Raw genomic sequence first — 15,196 nt, forward strand, 5'->3', positions numbered from 1 at the left:
AATTGATAAGGTTAGCACTCATCATGAGGGTCAATCGTCACAGACTGTGATGTTCAAGTGTACACAATGTTTCAGATTGTTATATCAGAACATATTAAAAGTCGTTCCGAACATAATTATGCAACTGTTCATTTCATCAGATTGTCAGGATATTTCACATCTGTCAGTGTTTTGAAATTGTCAGATTACTTTCATCTGGCGTCATCGGAACAATTACTAAAAGTGCATTGTTTGACAAAATATCAAAATAGTAAACGTATCAAAAACGATGACCACTGCAAATTTCCCCATTAGTTATCTCAGCTGACAGTCAAGATAAAATCAAATGAAAACTGTTTTTTTCAATGATTTTTAAACCAAAAACAAAAGCATATTGGGTATGAAACGAAACAGCCCAACATTTGTAATCCATTCCATTCCAAGTGATGTTTATAAATTTGATATTTTTTCAGTCGCACTTCCAGTATACAAACGATTTCCATGGCAACCAAGTAAACATATTGAGGAACGTTAAATACCCTGAGAGGTTGTACTCTCCCAGATTCAAATCGATGTATAACTTTCCAACCATTGATTGCAAAGTTATTACAACATCTCAGTGTTCATGAGAATATTCTAATGTTGCAAAGGAAACTCATATATGTAACGTCAGTGCTGGTCTACTTTGCTGTCGAAAGAGGGCGTTTTGAATGATTTAATACCATCAAAAAGAGAGGATGATTGGGAGATGATGCAACAGGAGTACGAGGAAGATTATAGACTTGACCGAAAGATGTTCTGGGGATGTAAGCGTAAAAATAAATCAATCGTATTCCCTTTGATCATTGAACCGGACGAACACGCAACATTGTTTAGTGTCTACGTAGTAATGTTGGGCTGTTCATGGTGTGGAAACGCAGTGGTGTTCTTAGATCATGGCAATGGCGTGGTAATTAAAACGTACTGGAATTGGAATATAGTAAGACTATTTCATGTTGCAAACAACGTTCCCCCAGGAAACCACAATATAACTGTTATACCTCAATCTGATATTCTAGTCAGGGTAACTTCTGTTATTGTGGCTTAAAATCGCCTCTACAAAACATTTGGGTTTCAATATTTCATAAAATATGACCATTTATCGTAAACTCTCGTTTTAAAGCTCGGTGGTCGTCGCGCAGGGCGTGTTCGAATTTCATGTAGATAAACAATGTATTTTACACGCGTTGTATACGTCGCTATGAGTCCCATATCGAACAGGACGTGGCGCGACGACTGCCGCCCTTTAATGTTTATCCGAACTAAGTTGGAGCATACACATATAAGTTTCGCCCTCTAGTGATGAAGGGTTTCTGTGACGTCAAAATGACGTAAATGGATAAGCATTGTCGTTCAAATCATGGAAGGTACCTTCCATGTTCAAATAGACACATCTTCTTGGTTGTGTAGGCGATCAGAATATTGCAAATCTCTAAACAAAAGGCAGAAGCGTCTTGTCACTGGAGGGCGCAATTTAATTGATAAGGTTAGCACTCATCATGAGGGTCAATCGTCACAGACTGTGATGTTCAAGTGTACACAATGTTTCAGATTGTTATATCAGAACATATTAAAAGTCGTTCCGAACATAATTATGCAACTGTTCATTTCATCAGATTGTCAGGATATTTCACATCTGTCAGTGTTTTGAAATTGTCAGATTACTTTCATCTGGCGTCATCGGAACAATTACTAAAAGTGCATTGTTTGACAAAATATCAAAATAGTAAACGTATCAAAAACGATGACCACTGCAAATTTCCCCATTAGTTATCTCAGCTGACAGTCAAGATAAAATCAAATGAAAACTGTTTTTTTCAATGATTTTTAAACCAAAAACAAAAGCATATTGGGTATGAAACGAAACAGCCCAACATTTGTAATCCATTCCATTCCAAGTGATGTTTATAAATTTGATATTTTTTCAGTCGCACTTCCAGTATACAAACGATTTCCATGGCAACCAAGTAAACATATTGAGGAACGTTAAATACCCTGAGAGGTTGTACTCTCCCAGATTCAAATCGATGTATAACTTTCCAACCATTGATTGCAAAGTTATTACAACATCTCAGTGTTCATGAGAATATTCTAATGTTGCAAAGGAAACTCATATATGTAACGTTGCTACTCTACTTAAAATAAATATTGATGGAAATATAACAAGTTGTATAAAATAACATCAAGCAATGTCTGTAAACGGCTGCAAGATGAACCTCAAAATGGCCAAAAGGCAGCCATATTAAATCTAACAATTCATCAAAATTGCACTTTTCATCAGACATCAATCGTGCATATACATGAGCATTTGTGTCATGATTTTTCATACCTGTTTGTAAATAACTGCAACTGACCCCAGTTTGTATCCTGTTGGTAATACAAGTGTGAGAGAATAAATAATTTTGACATGAATATAATGTGCAGACTATTATAAGAAAGAATCTCGTGACCGACTTCAGTTACTATCAGACTTGTCATACAAAAGATCAAATCAGAATAATGCAACAATATGAAACCTTTGTAGCACATTTCAGGAGTTGGTTCAAATCTGTTTCATAACAAAAAAATTTGCCTGAGAAGTTAATAAAGTAATACATTTCAAGAGACATGTGTCAAAGCACAGGGATTTTTCTAGAAAAAAACTGCAAGAGGAAGCACTGCAATTCAGCAGTAGGGGAGATAGGGTTCTCCTTATAAAAGTGCAAGTTTTTGATAATTCTAAGTTAAAATTGCGCATTCTATAGCTTCCTTAGGGTCAAAATTACTATCAGACAAGTCACAGTTGAAGACTGTGATCCTTTGTCAATCAGAATTTTATAGTTGCCAGAGGATCTGCTCCCCAGGGTAAGGGGGCACATGGTCATGGCCATGGCATGAGGGCGCTGCGCCCCTGTTCAAAAAATACCTCCCTGCATACACTCAAATATACTCTTTCATTAAAAACGACAAGGATTGTGTCGTGTCATGACTTGTTTATAAACCTTTTGCCAGTTTTATTTTGTTTGCCAAGATGGCCGCTAATTCAAATCATTTCCATAGTAACAATATCATGCATACAAAGAATAAGTGGAAATGAAAATATAAATAGCAGAATGTAGAATATTTTATTCACAAAAATGAAGTATATTTTCATTGGAACCTGGTGATATAAACAAACCCAAAGCTGTAATTAATGTACATGATTTTTAAGAACTACAATACAATCTACTCACTAAACCCGAATCTGGTTGTCGAAAAAAAAAAATACAAGCGTCTTTACTCAAAAATCATCTTGTCAAGCAATGTGTTATTTGCCGTTGGTTGGTCACATGACATTGGACACAATCTGGGTCAATGAGTGCCTGAGTTTGAACGGTGTTTTATTACTCAAAGCAAACTTTAAACCTGCAAACTTTAAACCTGCAAGACAACCAACGCTCTTTAAAGCAGAACTGTCATCAGAACTACGCATGTGCAAAACAAAAATGATTACGTATTGATAGCGGCCAGTTTTTAGAGATCTGCTAGATGGCTGAAAGAGTCATGTCATGCTTTGTGATAATGAAGTACTTGAGTTACAACCATGACCAATGTTTACTTTTTGAACTGTGTGTAGCACACAGTGCGTGTGAATGTAGTAAAGACCAACAATAGAAATAACAATAAAATTAACGCATGCACATGTTTTGCCGATTGTTTTGCTTTGATATGATGAGATGAAAGAATGGACTAGAAATCTTTTATATACAATACTATAATATATAATGTCAATTTCCATTATTGTGGATTTTATTTTGTATTTGAAATTTTTCTTGGATGGAAAATCTGTGATTAAGAAAAAAAGAAATTTGTATTGCAAGTGTCATGGATGTACACTTTTAATCATGACATATCCATGCAAAATGTATTTGGGATTTTGTTTAAACAAACATACTCGTCGCATGAGACTCATATTTAACAGAACGTGGTGCAATGACACTGGCAATTTAATTTCTCAGACAAATTCTAAATCACAGGATTCAAAATTGTTAAAAGTGAAATCTTGTGAAATCTTCTAACATTCAATGTTTTTGATTCAAATATATTGGTCTGAAAATCTGGCTACAGATGTTTGACATGCATGCTAACAGAGATAGTCAGAGCTGTCACATCAGAACTAGTATTTACTTTTGTTTTTCAGATCAAAGAATTTTACAAAGTTGTACTTTGCAATGTTATTACAAATCAGAAATAACATGTTTTGTCAGTTTGATCTAATATCCAGAACGAAAGTTGTGAAAATGACAGAAAATGATTGAGAATAAAACAAAAAGATGTTGCTGAACGTCATTACGTTAAATGTACAAAATCTTTTTTTGAGTTTGTATAAATCTGAAGTTCAGCAACATCACATGTCAATTATGATAGTCAAGGTCAGAGTTTAGTGATTAAAAGTGAAATCATAGAAGACAACTTGTTTAAAAAATATTTTGCTTATCGTTATTTTCGACCATCAAATTTTTCGCCAAAAACGCATCAAGACTCGTGCGTTATATTCATAATTAGAATTTGTACGAATGTCATTACCATATACATTGTGGACGATAATTCATAAAGTTACGTATAGAGACCCGAAAAACCATCATAATACAGTACTGTTGCTAAGAGCTGAAAAGAGCCTGTACATCCGTGAACACCTACAGAGAAAAAAAGAAAAATACATTAGCTCCCAGATTAAAAGTAGTCATCATGACAACACGTATGAAAATAATGTAAATGCATTAACATAAGCATACATGTTGAAAATAGACGAGGGCTTGTAGGAAAATAAAAGAGATACAGTAGTTTAGACTATTCATATATTAATGGTAATTGGCCATTGCTCAGAATGTTTGGTAAAATTGAATATCAAAGATTATAGGTATGGCCACTTTCTATATATTATATGCATATGTGTATATGTTGCTATGCATAGGATGGGACCCATACCTAATGGTTGCAATGACCATCACCCTTGAAGTTATTTTCGATTGAAAGGCAATACAGAATTTTTGTAAATTTCAATGAAACTAAAGGTAAAAGTAGCATGGGTAAAACATGTATATAAATAAATTTTCTGATTCAGACTAAGTAACTAATATGGTACGATAACAACCTACAAATCATCTGAAAGCTAAGGTATATATTTTTTAATCTGCCTTTGTTTCCTAGCTGCAACCAAATAACTACAAATAAATTGCCTTTGGTAAAATACCTACTACTACATACTAAAACGGCAATGATAATACTAAATTTGCGAATAGGTTTTTAAAATTATTATACATTACCGCATCGGCAGATCTTGAACCGTCAACTTTCTTTACCAAGTTCTTTTCGGCATAGTGGTCAATGATTGGTTTTGTCGATGTGACGTAAGTCTCAAATCTAGAAAGAGAACACAAGTTTGAATGATTTGGGTGATTGCTTTTCCAAAAGTTTGTGTACTTTTGGTGTACTTAGTCAATGAATGCCAACATGTCAAGATTTGGTAATTTCAAAAGAGTTTATTTGAAAACTGAATGTCTGATTAGATTCAAATAATGAAAAAAAAAAATGAAGCGAACATATCAAAATTGTGGGGGAAAAAAATCAGTTTAAAGTGTATGGCTGTACTGAGACATTTATTTTGACGAGGAGAGGAGCTTTGTTTGTCAAATAATCCAATGGAATAGCATAAAAATTAAAAACAATACCAAACAAATTATGTCAGAACAAAAACAAAAATGTTAACATTCAGGCATAACCATGAACATTGGATAAAACACCAGCTGATTTTTTGCTTTTTAGCAGTAAAAAAATAACATGTGAACAAACAGTTGCTTTCTAGTTTTGTCAAGACTACCTTCAGGTCATTATTTTTTTTCTTTCACTTCAAAAAACAAATCTACACCACTGGTAAAACACAATTATGTCATATGGGTAATTCAGCATTAGAATTAGAAATTAGAAGCCGAAAGACAGAAAATTATTGTGATTTTGCAAATAAACTCAGTTATTGAATGGCTATGAAAAGCTGACTACAAGCTTGTGTAAGGTCCGCTCTGAGAAATAGATTCTCTTCTTGGCTAGCCTTAGCGAACATACAATCAAGATTTGGACTGTTCTTGTTTTCCACTAGCACTCAAAAAAACAAACACATTTTCATCACTAGAGGGCGCCAATAATGAAATTGGTCCAAGCATCAAAGTTGATACTTTTAATATTCATATTTAAATTATTATCTGATAGATTCCAAAAATATTTTGTTTTGGCGCCAAGGACCATGAAAGTTAGAGGAGTGCAGTAAAATGTAAAAAACAATGCCACAAATAATCACAAAAAGTATTCACATACTATCGGTATCAGAATTTACAGTGTGAAATTATTAGGAACTATGGGAAAGAACTAAAATCAAGAGATTCATCATTGCTTTTATTGAATTTTATTGTTTGTCAACTTTCGATGTATTTTCCACCACCACATGCACAATTCGACCTCCAACACTATCCTTTGACTGATAGGTCAAGTCTGTTATTGACCAATCTTAATGCGGTGTTTACAGCAATGCAATTCTCAAGGAATTCCTGAAGACATCCAGGTAATGCATTGCAGAGGTGAATTATTGATGCATTAGTGTGATTGGTTGCAATTAATTTCAGCAAAAACGGCATAATTGTTAAAACAAGGGCCGAGGGCGGTGGCAGTTACTAGGTGGATAGGAGAAGTGGAATCTATAATTTAGTTTAGTAATTGTGGCAATGGTCACTGGAAGGGCATATCCCGTAAGAGGAAACGTATTTGTGTATGTAATGCATGGATATGTATTGATGTTGTTGGTGTACAAGATATTGAAGATGAAACATAAAGTCATTGTCACTATTACCAGAATATAATTTTATGTTATTCAGTTACTGCACATGTGACTGAATTGAAAATGACAAAGTTAGACAATATGACAAAGTGACATGTGATCTTGAGATGACCTTGACTTTTTCTTGAAAGATCTTGATGGAGGGGTGACCTCCTGACCCTCAATACACATGCAATCAACATGTGACCATGAGATGACCCTGACCTGGGGCCTTGACCCTTACTTGGTCTTGAAGATTTTGGGGAGGTGTTTTAGTGCCCCCCCCCCCAAGTGTTCAGTATTACTCATATAATAAAAGCAGCAAATGTATAAACCTTGAATTGACCTTGACCTGACACATTTCTGGGAAACATTGGACCATCCAGTTCATTTTCCAAGACAATGTGTACTGAGAAAGCCTAACTTCCAACTGATACAGTTGTCTACTGGAGTCCATGCATAGCCCATAGATAACATATGGGAAAGTGAAAAAAAAAATTCAAAAAAATAATAAAAAAATCACAAAAATGAAGATATCTTTACCAAATGAACAAATTTGTAACAAAAATATTCCAAAAAAATAGAGGTTTACAAGTGACGTCGTGAAATGAACAAATCTGACAGTGGACGATCCCAGGTAGGTGTGGTATGAATAGCATAGCAATCCAGCTGACAGTTTTGAAGAAGAAGTCGTTTGAATGAAAAATGTTGACAAACGACGTAGAATGACCACAAACAGACAACAACAGGTTGGTTAACTCATGAGCTCCGCTTGGTCATCTTTGATCTACGCACAGTATTCGATATTCACATTGTATTATATAAATTTGATTACAAACAATGCTCAAACAGTAGGTTATATGACTAGGCAGCCAAATTTGGAGCATTTAAAGGTAGCGAGAGGGGGAAAAACTAAAAAAAGCATTCAAAAAATACAACTCTCATAAACTAGATGAAAGACGATGTTAAATTTCTACTATCTAGAGTGACGTTAAAAACAAATGAATCCTATACATTGACTACTGAGGGAATACTGCCTGCTTACCTTTTTTTTAAACTTTCTTTGTTGTCATCTGTTCGTCCACTACCGGCAGCTCCCCTGGATATACATCGATCTATACAAATCTAAAAAAAAAAAATATTATTTCATGCATTATCACATGCTTTTCGACACATTGTGATGTAAGACAGGGCAGATCCAAAATGGTTTGATAACTACGAATTGTGGTAACAATTTTATTCGGTTTATTTTAGTATTTTGAGAAATATTATTCAGTTCCTCCAAAAAATGGAGCAATATAAAGAATGAGCATTGGTTCATTGCTCGAACAATTTGATTTGGTTTTCAAAAGAAAGATGGTTACATTTTCTAGGTGTAAAATCCGTTCTTTTATCAGAAGTTACAGCCAACATAAACTGATCAAAGCAAATTAATGTAAATATGCATAAAAAGCATACGTTTTTAGACTTGTGTGGTGCGGAGATGGACGGATGTTGCACTAAATCAAAACATACATCAAGTGGAGGGGATGTCACATGTGCATGCACAGGAATTGAGTCCTAAGCGACGATAATAACGCATGATAAAAACACAAAGGCTCATGGGTATAAGCTTGATTGTAAACAACGACTCGATATGACCATCTGCCGCATGCGCAGGTGACAGACTTCCTTGCTTTAATATGATGGAGGTTGTAGAGATGCCACTCAAATAATACATAAAAGATAAAAGACCAACAGGGACTATGTCATTGAGTTATTCATGTATCAACTGTTCATTGATGTAAAATTGTTACAACAAAAATGAAAGTTGAGTGACCTACCTCTTCTGGACAGTCAAAGAAAAGGACAAACTTCAAGTTGGTTTTGTCTCCCATCTGACAATTCCAGCCATCTAAATTGTCTTGATTTCTTGGAAAGCCATCAATAACAAAATTATTTCCTTGTCCGGCTTTCATGGAATCATTCATTGCCTGTGGGAATAAAACAGGAAAAATTACTATTTTGTAACATGCTATTCCATATTACTAAGCATAATTTAGGCCTGGAAACAAAAATTCTGTTTCTCACTTCATGGAAATTTTAAAATGAGACGGAGAAGCGATTTTTTTTTTTAAATACTAAAATGGGGGAAATTTGAGACAAGTGAGAGTACAAGCGCATTTTGGAATGCTTTAGAAGGAAAAAAATGTCCTAGACACATAGTTCAAAATGATGCGCGCGGAAATGAAAAAGGAGGTTTTTTTTTTCAGCCTGAAGCACCTTTTAATAAGATCAAAAAACAAATGCATATGCATATGCTGTAGAATACTTTATTTTCGCTTGGAATTTATTTTGGCTATAAGTATTTTTGCTGAAGGGATGATTCCGTGAAAATAAAATCCAGCAAATATACTTTTTTCACTTTAAACTCATCAAAAAACAGTGAAAATAAATTCCATACAAAACATCCAAAAAGCCTTTTCAGCGAAAATTAATTCCAGTGAAAATAAAGTATTTCACAGTATAAGATATGATGTGTGGTGTGAAGTTGAATGAGCCCAGGCATGTCTGAGATACAAGTGTGGACGAATATTTGAACAGGGCCTAATAAATGCATTTAACACACACCATCTTATTCGCATATTGAATAATCGCATAAATCCTTACTGAAAACTCCTACTGATCGCATAAACTTACCCGTTCAAGTAAACTACAAGTAATGGCCACAGGAACAATTTTACCCTCCTTGATGTGAGTCGCTATCAGATCTCCAAATTCAGACTTGGGTTCATTTCTTTCGGCTCTCAATAAGTCACCCGCAGACAAATGGACATATTTAAATTTCTGCAAGACAAAATTTGCCAGATATAGGAGATGGAGTCAACTTGTGTGTCCTGATGATCAAACAGCTTAGATTTCTTAACCTTTTCACCACCTCTTCCCGCTTTTCATCCCAAATTCACAAAATACCCTAGTCCTGTTTATAGTCTGCACTTTCCTTCAGAGGATTGGAATAAAATTAGCCAAATGTTTTGAGTAAAAACAGAAAATTGAGTCAAATTTTGTCTGTTGGCTTCAAAAGCGTTCAATCCCAGAAATATTGAAAGAATATAAGAAAAAAGTGCAGAAAAATGTGGGTGAAAAAAATCATGCATGGTTACTGGTTTTAGAGTTTGATTTAGAATGGCTGACTGGTGACCATTTTATTTCTATGGATCCAAGTTAGCACTAGACAAGACAAGATGCACATCTGTTTTTGACCCAAGTCAATAAATAATACTGCCATATTACATTTCCCCATACAAAATTGTGCAAATTATACTGTTCCCCTGTTTCATGGTTGTTCTTAAATCACAGAAGCAATGCACTATACAAAGTTTGAAGTTTAATAGTTTTGTTTAGAAAGTATTATTACCTCAACAATATTGCTACACTGAGTCCCTTTGCCAGCACCAGGCGCTCCAAGAACAAAAACAACATTGGGTTTTTCAGCAGCCATGGCAACCAGTTTCCTCACAAATAAACTGAGGCCTTTCAGTTTGGTAGATCTTCGAGGACAGCACTGTCAATACTTTCCTGAACAGGAAACAACATGAAAGTTTTGGGAAAATGCAAAAGAAACTTTACAAGAAAAAAAAAATTTGACCTTTAAGGTATTTATTTTAAATATCTCGCATCACAAAAGATCATCTACAAGCAAAGTTACTACTTGGTGATCTTTTGGTGTCTCAAAAAGAAAATACTGTACACTTTACTGTAGTAAAAATAGTTAGAAGCAAATAAATAGGATACAGTGGGTTTAGTGAGAATTTAACATACACAGCGACAGTGTTATTTTGATGGAGTTTTGCAGAAAGTATGCAAATCTGTCAAAAAAAACTGCTGTGACATCCAAGTTATGTCCAAGACCTAGGTACTCGTGTTTTCCCCATATAATATTTATATGCAACATATAGCAGGGTCGTTTAGGCTCACTTGGGTCAAGCAGCTATCCAAAGATGTGAATCCATGCATCGGGCAGCATCGAATTTTCAACCTCTCAACAACATGGCACTGAAGCTATTCAAAGCTGTCAGAGAGATGCTTTCTAATTTTTATCAGCATTGACTGAGAAAATGGGAAGGTAAATTGCCTATAATATCAGAATCCTTGCCTTGAATGATGAGAAAAATTACTATGAAATTATTATGAATATAGACCATGACCACATTTAAATCAAAGAAAGCTTAGAAAGAACTCCCATGTGCTGAGAGTATTGGAGACACATTAAATATAATTCGAAATTACTTAGCTGAAAACTAATTATGCAAATCAGAAAATTAATATGACCAGATTTGAGTGTAAAACTAATGAGGTCTGCGCAATGTAACAGAAAATCTATGTCTCCAAGTTTAATTGAAATGTGATTAGAACCAAAAAATTATGAATTATTATGCTTATTAGGGAATTAATATGAACAGATTTTTACCCCAAACTAATTAGGTTTGTACATTGTCCTAGAGCATCTTTGTACTAAGTTTCATTGAAATGGAATAATTAGTACCGTGAAAACTCCAAAATTTCGACCCCTCTAAAAATTCGATTGGCTATTTATTTGCCGGGTTTCGGTGTTTTATTTACCTCCAAATTTTCGACTCCACTAAAAATTGCCGACTCATTCTTATTCGAAAATTGCGACCAGTTTTAGTTTACCCCCAAACGAAAAAAAAAACGATGTGAGCGTTCAAACGGGACCTTCCTCGAAGGCATGAATCCGGGTTTCTGATTGACTGAGAGATTTTTATTTTATTGGTAACGAAAATATATTCTAAATAAACGAAGTTTCAAATAAAAACGAACACAAAAATCTCGGCATGCTGCGTTTCTGAATTGTTGATTATTACTGTACTCAGTAGTGATTATAATAATGTACACAAAATAAATTTGTTGAATGGTTATGAAATACAAATAAAAGTCAACTAAGTTTCATCGTAAGCGAATGATTCCGGTCTCGTATAAACGTTTGATGCTGTAGGATATCCGCCATGTTCTCTTAGGTCAAATAGGTCAAATCGCTAATTAACCAATCAAAAAGCTGGATGATGCCAACGTGTTCAAATTACCATAGCTTATTTAAATATGTTAATGTTATTGAACGCAATGCGAAGAGATTGATGTTGTAGTACGATATTTTGGCTTGGATTTTGATGCGAAAACGGCATGATTTTTTTTTAAATAAAAAAATTAGTTGTTTTTAAAAAATAAACTGGTCATCTGAAGAATAATTTAACATTGTTCACAGTGATAACAGCTCATTCTCGAAAGGAAGCTTACCCGCTCACGCTAGTCACGATAAAAATCATACACGTGTACTCTTGAATAGACAGACGTCAATGACTACGGTAAAACTTAGACTCTATTTTAGCCGGCAGGATTGATTGAAATGTCCGAAAAATGACGCCAAAATACACCTTAAAAGTCCCATTTTATTTTCTTAAATCCCATTTTATTTTTTAATCCAAGGGCGAATTTACGGCAGAATTTGGTCCCTCAAATAAGGGACACGTGAGCTTTGATTCTAACCGGATACATTGCACTGGGTCGGGGAGATAGTTTGCTAAACTTCCATGTATCTTTTGTCCAATGGGTACCTGTACTTCGAACATTCGCAAGTTTTCCTAGGTAGTGCGAGACAGCTTTGTCTTTTGACCTATTAGTTTTGTGCTGACCTCTTCTGCGCGTCTTGATGTTTTGTTTTGCTTGTCATAATACTCACTGATTGATGACTTTGTTTAGATTTTGAGTTACAACTCGGCCACGACTCTAAAAACATGTCACATTTCTAACGCCAATTATTTAAAACCGGTCGAAATTTTGGAGTTTTTACGGTACTTTAGATATCAGTGTGAAAGCTTAAAATTGGTTAATTATGCAAATTAGGTAATTAATATGTACAGATTGTAACCCACAATTATTCAGGTCTGTCTATTGTCCTACAGCATCCATGTACATTCATTGATATGTGATGTATAGTACCTGAGATATCAGTGTGAAAGTTGGTTAATTATGCAAATTAGGTGATTAATATGCACAAATATTTACCGGAAACTAATTGGGTCTGCATAATTCTAGATTCATTGAAATGTAAATGATTAGTACTTTAGATATCAGTAGAAAAGCTGAAAATTAATTATGCAAATTAGGTAATTAATATGCACAATTATTTACCCTAAAACTAATCAGGTCTCTGCATAGTCCTAAAGGATCTATGTACCAAGTTTCATTGAAATGCGATGATTAGTACTTGAGATACTCATGGAAAAGCTGAAAATTAACTAATTATGCAAATTAGGTGATTAATATGCACAAATATTTATCGAAAACAATCAATCTCTGCATAGTCCTTGAGTATGTAAGTACCAAGTTTCATTGAAATGTAATGCTAACTACTTATATCAAATGCTGAAAATTAATTAATTATGCAAATTAGGTAATTAATATGTACTGATATTACCATAAAAACTATCAGGTCTGTGCAGTGTCGTATGACATCTATGTACCAAGTTTCATTTGAAATGTGATGATTAGTACTTGAGATATCAGTGGAAAAACCGAAAATTGACTAATCATTATGCAAATTAGGTAATTAGTATCCACGGATTATTACCAAAAACTAATCAAAACCTAGCATTAGTTCAGAGCATCTATGTACCAAGTTTCATCGAAATCCAATGAGTGGTTGTTTAGATATCAGTGGAACAGTCATGGAACCACTAAAAAATAGCTAATTATCATGTAAATTAGGTAATTAATATGCACGGATTTTTACCAAAAATTAATCAAATCTGCGCATATGTTCAGAGCATCTATGTACCAAGTTTCATCAAAATCCAATGAGTGGTTCTTTAGATATCAGTGGAACAGTCATAGAACAGCTAAAAATTAGCTAATTATCATGCAAATTAGGTAATTAACGAGCATGGATTTTTACCAAAACCTAATCAAATCTGCGCATTGGCCCAGAGCATCTATGCACCAAGTTTCATCAAAAACCGATGTATGGTTCTTGAGATAGCAGTGGAACAGTCGGACACACATACACACACACATACACACATACACACATACACACATACAGACACACTAACTGCAAAGACTCCCATTTTGTGCTTCGCACATGGGAGTCAAAAAGACATGGAGTAGAAGAGTCAGCTGCTATTTAATATAATTCTGTGCTTTCTTGGGTATCAGCGCAAACATTCCCCGGACAAATGTCCCCCAGACAAATGCCTCCCACACAATTAATATTTGTTATTTTTTGGCAGTGATTTTGACTATTAATACTTAGTTGACTACTTGGTGTCGTCAGCAAACACTTGTTTACATGAATTTATAATAAGTTGACAACTAGCTGTTGTCTGCTTTATTAGAAATATAAAATTTCAGTGAATGTACCATTTCTATAAGCGGGTAATAATATTTATACACACTTTAATGTGAGCACTGGTACTTTTTATCATAAGCAGAGTACTAAAACTGGAGATTATGGGCTAGGTATTCCTAGCAGACAAAAACTAGATGTATAAATTTTTCACATGAATGCTCAAAAATGTACATTCTAAATTCTTCAGCAAAATATAAGCAACTTAAAAAATGTATACCTAATTCTAAACAAAAACAAATAAAAAAGAAAATCCAGATTTGCGGCAAATAACAGTTAAATTTTCCTGATAAAATAAATTTTAGTGGGCTTGTTCTACATGTGAATTATCACAAGTATACAAATCGTGGAAAAAATGACATACTAGTAATGGTTTTCGTTTGACACGTTTATTCCACGAATGTTAATTGTGATTTTACAAGGGGGAACCACCTAGTAGAAAATCACCCAGTTCGTATACGCAGTTCGACGTATGAAGGCAACAACTGCGACTAGCAATTGAAAATATTGGAACAATAATCCACACAGGAAAACTAATCAATTTGAGATTTAATGTCGATCAAATATACGGAATACGTGGCGATGACACAGTGGGAAGATAGGCCCGTGCCAGTGAGGATTTAACACCGTGGCCAATACTACGTTGCGTGGCAGAATACACGAGTCGATCACCGCTATGTTACGGAATTTACAGTCGTACCGTAAATACCCACCCACCGTCTTTGATCGTAGGGAGACGATATTTATCTGCTCATTGTTACTAAATTTCACACCGATATTTTTACGTGAATTTGTGAATAAAACGCTCACCTCTCATTTGCCGGCTCAGTCAATCTCGCTTGGGCGACCTTTCAACTTAAGTGGACACTGAGACTGCGCAGTTTTAATGACATCAATTTCATTTTATTGTTTCGCTATCCTTGAATCCCGAAATCACGTTCACTGTCTGT

At 34.6% G+C, this 15,196-nt stretch overlaps 1 protein-coding gene across 1 annotated transcript; it reads right to left on the reverse strand.

Moving 5' to 3' along the window:
• Positions 1-4,207: 4,207 nt before the first annotated feature.
• LOC100367240 (UMP-CMP kinase-like) lies at positions 4,208-15,123 on the reverse strand. Its single transcript, XM_002740931.4, has 7 exons — positions 15,057-15,123; positions 10,242-10,402; positions 9,524-9,670; positions 8,668-8,817; positions 7,890-7,969; positions 5,304-5,400; positions 4,208-4,673 (listed from the first exon to the last, which is right to left on the reverse strand). The coding sequence occupies exons 2-7, from the start codon at positions 10,323-10,325 to the stop codon at positions 4,638-4,640; spliced, it is 594 nt and encodes a 197-aa protein (XP_002740977.1). The 5' UTR covers positions 10,326-10,402; positions 15,057-15,123; the 3' UTR covers positions 4,208-4,637.
• Positions 15,124-15,196: the final 73 nt, after the last annotated feature.

The sequence above is a fragment of the Saccoglossus kowalevskii genome, chromosome 9 (genome assembly GCF_978046115.1).
Source record: "Saccoglossus kowalevskii chromosome 9, keSacKowa6.1, whole genome shotgun sequence".
NCBI lineage: Eukaryota > Metazoa > Hemichordata > Enteropneusta > Harrimaniidae > Saccoglossus > Saccoglossus kowalevskii.

What these genes read in the sequence shown, in the direction of transcription:
- LOC100367240 (XM_002740931.4), bottom strand. Translation starts at nt 10,325, where the DNA reads ATGGCTGCTGAAAAACCCAATGTTGTTTTTGTTCTTGGAGCGCCTGGT. An exon ending in AAAGAAAGTTTAAAAAAAAG is followed by an intron (nt 5,401 to 7,889) that starts GTAAGCAGGCAG and finishes TTCTCTTTCTAG; the next exon opens with ATTTGAGACTTACGTCACAT. An exon ending in GTTCAAGATCTGCCGATGCG is followed by an intron (nt 4,674 to 5,303) that starts GTAATGTATAAT and finishes TTTTCTCTGTAG; the next exon opens with GTGTTCACGGATGTACAGGC.